General features: G+C 33.4%; 1 protein-coding gene across 10 annotated transcripts in view; it reads left to right on the forward strand.

Annotated features, from left to right (window-relative positions):
- LOC106057139 (TNF receptor-associated factor 4-like) overlaps positions 1 to 9,225 on the forward strand; it is a 49,645-nt gene extending 40,420 nt beyond the window's left edge. For all 10 annotated transcript variants that reach the window (XM_056005727.1, XM_056005726.1, XM_056005733.1 and 7 more), the window contains 2 exons: positions 2,514 to 2,677; positions 4,900 to 9,225. In XM_056005727.1, the coding sequence (XP_055861702.1) occupies positions 2,514 to 2,677; positions 4,900 to 5,347 (612 nt within the window). In that variant the 3' untranslated portion in view covers positions 5,348 to 9,225. The remainder of the gene's footprint in view (positions 1 to 2,513; positions 2,678 to 4,899) is intronic.
- The last annotated feature ends 338 nt before the right edge of the window (positions 9,226 to 9,563 follow it).

A 9,563-nucleotide genomic window follows, 5' to 3' on the forward strand; every position in this document is an offset into this window, starting at 1 on the left:
GGTCCTCCAAGTGTTACACCAAGTTATAGGAGGGCGTCCCTGTTTGCGCTTTCCTCATATTGGCCTCCATGTCATTGCAACTCTTGGTATGCAAAATTCATTTTGTCAGAGAACATTTCCCAGAAACCTCATGCAACACTCTGTCACTACCTCATTAATAATAATAATAATCTTTATTGTCCATAACATTAAGTGGTTGGCTCCCAATTTGGCATAGGATTTCTTTGAGACCAAATCTCTTTAACTGACTTCTAAAATCCATCATTGTTGTCATCAAACCAGACATTATTGTTGAGCCACATTTAGTCTTTCCTTAATTTTGGCAGATGACTTCCATGTCTTGCATGCATACATTGCTGTTTGAATGACGATTGTGTTAAAGATGTATTTTTGTCTCAAGTCCAATAGCTTGGCTTGTACAAATAGGCTGCAACCAATTTGTTGGCATATGGAGTATAATAAAATAAAGCATTTTTGGGGGATTATTGCTCAAATTTCCAGGGTAAAGCTTAAGAAGCAATAATAATAAAACTAAAGGTAATAGAAAACAAATTTCTAGCCATAATCCTAACAACAAATGCTAGATATTTAAAAAATGTTTATGGGATAATAATAATAAGGCTTGTCTTTGAGTCTGAAAATTAATGAGGAATACAGTATTTCCCATGGCTACGCAGCACTTGCTGCGATAAAAAAAAAATTTCCAAAACCATTGTCCTTTGGTGGTCAATTTTGATTTTCTTTTTTTGCCATCTATGTCTGTCCTCGGCAGCAGATTTCCTTTTGGTTTCAAATGTGTATCCCATGGCCTTTGTAAGTGACCTGCTGTCTTGCTCTGAAGCTGCCTGCAACCAGGTGCTCTCTTTTATGTCAAGTAAGACAAGTTGACGCCTAGGGTGGTCTTTAAAGTGTTTCCGTGGGGCACCTCTGTTACATCGACCACCTTTCAGCTCACCAAAAAAGACTGTAGTGCTTTTGGCATACATTCATCCCCCCATAAGTGCCCTGCCCAGCATAACTGTCAGACCATAAGAAGTCCCTCTATACCGCCCATACCGGTGTTTGCAAGGACATAGCTGTTTGTAGTGCAGTCCTGCCACCGTATCTCCATGATGGAGCGCAAGCATCTTTGGTGAAAGCGTTCATGTAGTCTTAATTGCTTTCATGTCTTAGATCCATATAGATGAGTTGAGAGAACCACTGCTTTGTAGACACTGAGTTTTGTAGGCAGGCAAAGTGATTTATTCTGCCAAACTCTTGCCTGGAGGCGTCCAAAAGCACTATTGGCCCCTGGTCAGACCATTATCAACTTCCCCTAAAATCCTATTGTTTGTTACTATGCTTCCTAGATATGTGAAGTGATTACAACGCTAAGGGGCTGCCTTATGGTAATCTTTAGGGATAAGTAGGCTTATTTGGGTGACTTATTGTTTTCCCAAGGTTTATTGATAAACCAAAAGAGGCAGCAGCAAATTCCTTGGCTGTGATCTGGAGATCATGTTCAAAGAACATGTAGAACAGAAGTGTAATGGAGCAGTTAGACTTGTCACTTGTCACCCTTTTTGTATAGGGATATGACAGCATCTAGAAGTTCAGATGGAACTTCTCCCAGCATAGAGCAAATAAGTCTGTTGACCTCTCTGGGCAACACCTTCCATTTTAAATATTTCAGCTGGAAGGCCATCAGAGCCAAGTGCTTTGTGTTTTTTGAGTTTATGAATTGCTGTTTCAACTTCGTCAAATATCGGTGAGTCATCGAGCTCCTCTCTCATAATTTTCTGAGGAATATTTGCCAGCAATTCCTCCAATAAATACCTTTTGTAAATACCTTTTGTAACCAAATAACAGGCTATAGTGTTCATTCCAGTGATTTCAGATATCTACCTTGCTAGTGGGATATCTTAGCGGTGTTGTCTGGTAAGTTGGGCCTTAGGCACATCAAAGTGACTCATAGAAATAGCACATATGTCAGCATGTCTCTGCGTGTTTATGAACAGTTCAAGCAACCATTTATTTTTTAGTTTCCGGACTCATTGTCTGCAGAGTGTGACAAGAAGCTTTTTAGAGAGTTCTGGCTGCAATGACATAAAGGTTCACGATAGCAGTTGTGCTTTAACAGCTGTTGAATTTCCACATTGTTCACATTAGGTCTCTATTACTGCAGTAGCTCATGACTTTGGCTGTCATGTCCAGAAGTATAGTTTTTAGCTGTCTCCAGTTACTCACTGAATCATTGTCCTGGGGATTTCTGAGATCAACCTCTTTCATGGCATATAAAAGCATGAAAGACTTTTTTTTGTGTGAAAACTAGATATGTATAGTTCATGGACCAATGAAGGAGAAATGAGTGGTTATTGTGTAAAAAAACAAAAACAGTATGAGTTTTCATGTTCATAGAGAGAGTCGAAATGAGAAATGTGCTTACAGAATTGACTTATTCATGTTTCAAAAAATGCTTATTATTAACTCTCATCAGATTACATTTCAGAGCCATTTGTACAAATATATTTTAGTGTCCTCGTTACAGTCTTGAGTTACACATGGAAGAAGGTGTACGAAAGCATTTAGAGTTAACATGTGACCTACTTAAACAGCAGCAAGCTCAGATTGCACAGTTGTGTTCTACTCTTCAAGCAATTGCTCAAACAACAGATGGTATCTTTATTTGGAAAATAAGGTAAAGTTTCATTTGCATTTTAATGTTTTGTTTTTTAACATGTTGAAGATTTTTTAAGTCCTAGCCCATACCCAGGGGATGACAGCAGGCAGGGTTCACACCCATCATTGATTAACATGCATGACAAGATTGACTCATGAAATACGTAGAATATAATTATCTTCTTTTTTTGAAGAAATGTCTGTAATCTACAAGATAAAATATTGTGTACAAGTAAAGCTAATCAAAGTGTTTACACAATTCAAAATCTTTTTATTTGGTCTTTGTGATAAAGAACACTAATACACTTGGATCAATTAAGCAATCCCTACCTATTTGTATTAGCACAATGTATTCTTTATGACATGCGTTACTACCCCAGCAGCAGTTGTTAAAGTTTTATATAAAAAGAGCTCATCATGTCTTGTTCAGAATAAGAACAAAAGTGTGGCAACATTTGTGTGTGTGTGTGAAAACTAAATATGCATAGCTATTTGATTTACATTTTTTAAAATGAGAATGCTAATACTACAGTGTATAAGAAATAGAGGGTAGATTTTCCAAACCAGAAATAGGAACTATTGGGTTAACATTACTTTTTGTTAATATACTATACTTAATAATAGATTGCTGCGATCATCCAGTGAATATTTTCAGGCTTATTTAGACTTAAATCCTCACACACTGATCAGTGCATTGGGGGGCATCATTCAGTGAATATTTTTAGACTTACTTACTTAGACCCTCCTGCACTGATGGGTGCATTGGGTGGCAAGCTATCTCCACAAAGATCTGTCATTCGCAATGTCTGAAGCCTCTTTTCACCTGAAGTCTTCTGCTCTGAGGTACTCAATAAAAGTGTGGTGCCAAGTTATAAGAGGATGCTCCTGTTTGTACTTTCTTCATATTGGCCTTCATTACAACTCTTGGTACACGTAACTCATTCTGTTGGATGAAATGTCCCATAAACTTCATGTGACGCTCTGTCACAACCTCATTAAGTGGTCAACTTCCAGTTTGGCAAAGGATTTCTTTATTTGAGATCCAATCTCTGTAACTGACTCCAGATTTAGAATATTATTAATCATGTCTGCATCTTAAAGCAAGTTGTTTTAGATCTATTTCACAAAAAATGTCAATATAAAATATACCCAGTATTTAGATAATCAGATATTTGTTAGAGTGGATACTGTGTTTAGCAATTTAATAAAATACTAGTTAAAATGAAAAAAAAAATTATTTAGTATGCATATAAATGGAATATAATTTAAAACAAAAATTAATATAGGTACTGTTTCATATTATACGCCTGCACTGTAGTTAAACACCAGTAATCCTCAAATACTTAACTAAAGGGAAAAGTTGTTTTTTTAAGGGAAGAGTTATATTTGTTGATGCTTTGAATGAGAAATTGGCCCTTCATGAAACAATTAGATCTATTAGATAATCATTCAATAACATCAGTTAGGCCAGGTTCACATTTAACTTCACCTTCACCTGTCTGTTGGACCGTTGGGATACCACTCAAGATCTGTTTCTCATCAGAACTTTGAAAGATCTAAAATATCATGATGTCTGATTTCAGTATCTTTTCTTTTCTGACCATTCTTTGATGTCTTTCCATCGCTTTCTGTGTTTTCCTCGTTATATTCTTCCTGGTACTGTTCCCTGAAGGAAGGTCTTTGTGAGCCTTCAGGATTTTGTGATGTGGCCATAGAGTTTGAGTTTAAGTTTTTTGACAGTGGTTAGCAGGTCATCGTGGGGTCCAATTGTTGTATTAATCCTGTTTCTAATTTCTTCATTCGTGATGCATTCTCTGTGATACCTTGGATTTAACTTTATCTTCATAACTATTAGTTCATTGAATACATATGAATATTAACAATTTAATAATAATAACATTAATAAATCTCCGTATCCTGTGGTATCACATCATTAGTTGAACTGACAAAACAACATTATCTGCAAAACTTTCCACAAAAGCATGTCTCTTCTTTTTGTATCAGCAGAGATAGGATTGTAGTTGTTGATAGTTTGTAGTTCATAGTTTTTTATCTTATTTCTGAAAATATTGAAACCTGCCTATTTTTACTTGCCATAGCGGACCACTTTGGGGGCCGATTTTGAATTTGTGTTTCCACACAAACTGTTTTTTAACCTTGTTTTTCACTTATGCATAAACATGAATTTTATTATCATATTTATGTCAATAACATTAATAACATTTGTGTCAATGTTTGCAGCAACTACAAGTCAAAGTTGAATGAAGCTGTTCACAAAAGCAACAAAGAGCTGATCAGTCCTCCTTTTTACACCTCTAGATTTGGTTATAAAGCATGTTTATCTGTCTTTCTGAATGGCAATGGAGCTGGAGAAGGCAAATACATATCTGTTTACATCAAACTATTACATGGAGATTACAACAACATTTTGGACTGGCCTTTTGTGTTGCCTGTTTCTTTCACACTTTTCGACCAAAATATAGATGCTACAATGAGAATGAATATTTCAGAAAGTTTTATTCCTGATCCAGCATGGAAACATTTCCAAAAACCTTGTCAGTCTACAGAATCACTTGGATTTGGCTACCCAAAATTTGTGTCTCATGAAATAATCAGATCAAGAGACTATATTAAAGATGATGCTTTAATTCTGAAAGTTACTATAGATAATGCACAGTTCACTAATTAAGCCTTTTTGTTTTTATTACTGGTTGAAAAGTTTTCAATAACTGAACTTTTCACTAGTTAAGATGTATTACACCTGCAATAAGACTTTTCTAGACTAAAAAAAAGACACAATTAGTGTTGACTTTGATCACTTTACTTTGCTCTTTAATGATCTTTAATTTTTAATAAGTGGCAAATGTAAAATTTTGAATGTGATATGTACATTATTTAACTGCAGCTTGCACTTTATGTACCTTGGGAGCAAAAAGTTTAGTTGTATTTATATGTTTAAATATTTATATAATTTATTAATTAATGGAAATAATACATTGTCATATAATTCCCTCTGAATTTAGATTTCTGAAATGGTAACATAATAGAAATGTAAATAATATGTATTGTTTTATAATACATCCATTTTAACATTAGATAGGCTTATATGATTTCTTTTATCAAGCAGACCTGATTTCTTTTATTCAATATTTTAATTTTAAAAAGTCTAAACTAATTTCTTGCTTTTATGAGAGAATAACATTTAGTTCATTAGGTCAAAATAAAAATATCCTATTTGATTCTTAAATATCTTATTTGATTCTTAAATATCTTGCATTTCAAATTTTGTACAAGTATTTTACATTCAATGGGCTTTGTTGCTGAGCATAAAAATTATATATGTGTCAGATGTGAATAGCCCAATTTTTCAGTAAAAGAAATAACAAAAGTCATTTCTCTATAGAAGAAGTTACGAAGGCTATATAATATACAACCACAGACCTATATATACTAAAATAAAATATGTTTTTATTTTCTAGTTACGATTTATTTAGGTAGGTGCTGTTTTACTATTACATACCAAGTATTAGAGTTTAGAAAAACCCAGGTTCGTTTCTTGTGCAATGCTATTAGCTAACACTGCATATCATGTCTCTCCATTAGTATATTTAGATCTATAATCTAATTCTAGTCCAGATCTATATACATATAAATATAAAAATCGAATAGATCTAGTAATAGTATAGATTCTATCTTGAGACTATATTATGCATATAGTCAGTTTTTATTAGAATAAAGTCTAGATATTACTAAAGACTAATAAAGTTTATTAATTATTAGATATAGACATAGGACATAGATAAAATAAGATAATTTTTAATGATCCAATCTATTGGAAATTCAGTTAGACTACAATTGTCGTGAATTGACAAGCTCAGCAAAACTACTCTCACTACTGAACAAAAACAATATTGATTAAAAATTTGATCTAATAATACGGTAACTGTAATACATTTACTATTCTCTATACTTAATCTACTAGACTAGATATCTAGGCCTATCTATAGTCAGTATAGATCTATTTATAATCTAGTCAATCTAGATCTATATAATTCATTATAATACTTCTACTTATTTAATAAGTTAGTACTTAGACTTAGATCTATTATAGTTTATTAATAGATTTACATTTCAATGCCTAGACCTAATAATAAAATTGCTATTGATGTCTAATGACTGATTATTTTTATTTTTTTTATAGTAAGAGGCCTACTAGATCTAGGTCTAGACTCTACTTAAATCTAGTCTAAAATAATGACTAAGACTCTAAATGATTGAGACTTTCACATATAGGTGTTTTTAATAATACGGCATGTCGGCTGAAAGTAAGCTGTATACATATATATATATATAAAGTGCTTTTTTTTTTTGTAAAACAAAAAATAGCTAGGTGATGTACTTAGTGATAGATTGCCTAACTTTCAACTACTAATAAATTAACATTGAAATACAAGAAAAGTAGCCTAATAATTTTTCCCGACATTGAAAAAAGGTGCCGGTACCCCGTACCGGTGCATACCGTCACAAAAATATATGTATATCTCAATCGTCTTTCATTTAATTTGTTTTTTTTGCGGGGTTATTGCTACTTAATACATTGATGCTGTATCGATTCATATAGGGCCTAAGTATTCAAGCAGGATCTCGAGCATTGGATAAATTTATTTTTTAAATACAAAGTTTTATGGAAGAGGCAATATATTAGTTGTTTGAAGTTTGTAACTTCTTAAATTCAGGCTAAAAATATCGAAGCCTACATTTTTACACTCATTTCTAAACAATTAGAAGAGATGGACTGACTCATAGTGTACCTTGTGTACATTTGCAAAAACACAAACTCTCTTTGTAACCTTATCAGTTAGACTTTCAAAACTATTAAAAATAAAAAAAAACTTAGTGTCACCGGGTTGTATTTTGATACTGTGCTATTACTGTTGGTTTATCGATGTAGGCGTGGTAGTGACATTGGATTCATATTATAATGCGATCATACTTCACTTGCACAGAATAAGGAAATGACACTTGATGTAGCAGACACAAATAATAAGTTTAATATAAGCAATAACACCACATAGTGAATATGATACACAATTCAATTCAGGAATGATCAGTATTAATCCTCTATAGAAATATGGCGAATATACTAATAACTTAGTAACTATTCTTACTCCTTGTATTAACTGTCTACCACTAAGTAACTCTAACAACTCTTTCTCTCAACTGTCTATAACTAACTCCTTTAAGTAACTAACTCAACTGACTATATCAAGTGACTCTATCAAGTGCTTGCTACCAACTCCCTATATTGACTGACTGCTCTTAATTCTGGTTCACTTAAAGGTCAAAAGTGTTCATCTTAGGGCAACATGAGTTGTGAATAACATTCACAATATTGAAATAGGGTTTCTACACTATGGCAACAACTTTGAGGTGGTGACACTTAGCGATTATTTTTACTGTATAATTCTATTATTATTCATTTTTAGAATTAGGATATAAATAAAAATTTGCCATATGACTTTGTCTTAACAGAAAAAAAATGAAACTTGCTTCTATTTATGCAGTTATTTATAGTTACCTAGTAATATAAAATATATTGAACTAACACGTACATTCATCATAATGCAGCCATGCGATTTTTCGTTTATTTTGGACCAATATTTTACAAAGGCTGCTTGGAGAAATCTGGTATATCCATTAGGAGAAAACATGACCCCTTTACTAAAGAAAAATTTAAGAAACAGACACAAAATAGACAGTGACATTCATAACAAACTAAGATTCAAAATTGCTACCACCAACTTCAGGCGTCTGTAACGAAGTTCCTGCCTTAGCTCTTTAACTAAGAGTTGGTCTGGTTGTTTCAAAGATACTATTGAGATCGAATCCTACCTCCTCTCGTTGAGTCGCCTATAATCCCACTTCTGACAACAATGTAATAACTGAAGGGAGGTAACTCAACGAGACATAGGTGTTTATTTACATGGAGACATGACAAACACGTAGTACCTCTGCCTAGATCACAGCATTTTCATTATCAGTTCTAGACTTGGGCCGAAATCGTTCTCTTCTTTAATGTAAACATCCTTCCTAGTCTAGTCTCTGGCCGTGCGCACCTTCTGCACTATCTTGGATGGCGGTGTGCATGGCAAGGTTATAACAATATTGTCCCCTGTTTGATTGTCTCTTGCCATTGTGATGTACTTGGTTTTACTGTCATTAACCTCAAATCCTGCTGGTCGAGATGTTTCTAGTTGTGTGAAAGCTCTAGCAATGTCAGAGGTATCATTACCCAATAAGGCAATGTCATCGGCATAAGGAAGGTATTGTAGAGGTTGGCTGTATTTTGTCCATATTAGTTGCCCATGTTTTCTCTGCTGAAGTAGTTAGTAATTGTTCCCCTTGTGTTTATGTGTATATTTCTTATAAATCTCTCCAGTGTCAAATTGAAAAGCATGCAAGAAAGTGAGTCACCTTATCTTACTCTTCGTTTAATCTCCCACATTCTTTTTATTATGTTTTTACTTTTTGCACTGTTTGAATAAAATAGTCCAATATTGCCACAGAGTCTATGGAATTGCGCATGAATTTATCATTATTTTTTAAATAAATTATTTAAAGAAAGACTGTTTTGAACAATTTAGAATTCTTGAGAAACTTTAAATACCGGTATCAGAGTAACAAATGAGATGAGTTCTGAAACCAAAGATTTTTTTTCCTAGTCGCCTTTTCTCAGCCTTTACTCAATCTGAGATTTTTATATTGTACACATAACTTTGGGACTATAACTCACAATTTGTACTTCAATCCTAAGAATACACAAAATTTAGAGTAGAATGTAATTGGTCTAAAAAAGACTCAAAATTAATTTCTCCTCCTTCTTCCATTTTTGTTGTTGTTCAGAG

Source organism: Biomphalaria glabrata, chromosome 12 (assembly GCF_947242115.1).
Source record: "Biomphalaria glabrata chromosome 12, xgBioGlab47.1, whole genome shotgun sequence".
Lineage (NCBI taxonomy): Eukaryota > Metazoa > Mollusca > Gastropoda > Planorbidae > Biomphalaria > Biomphalaria glabrata.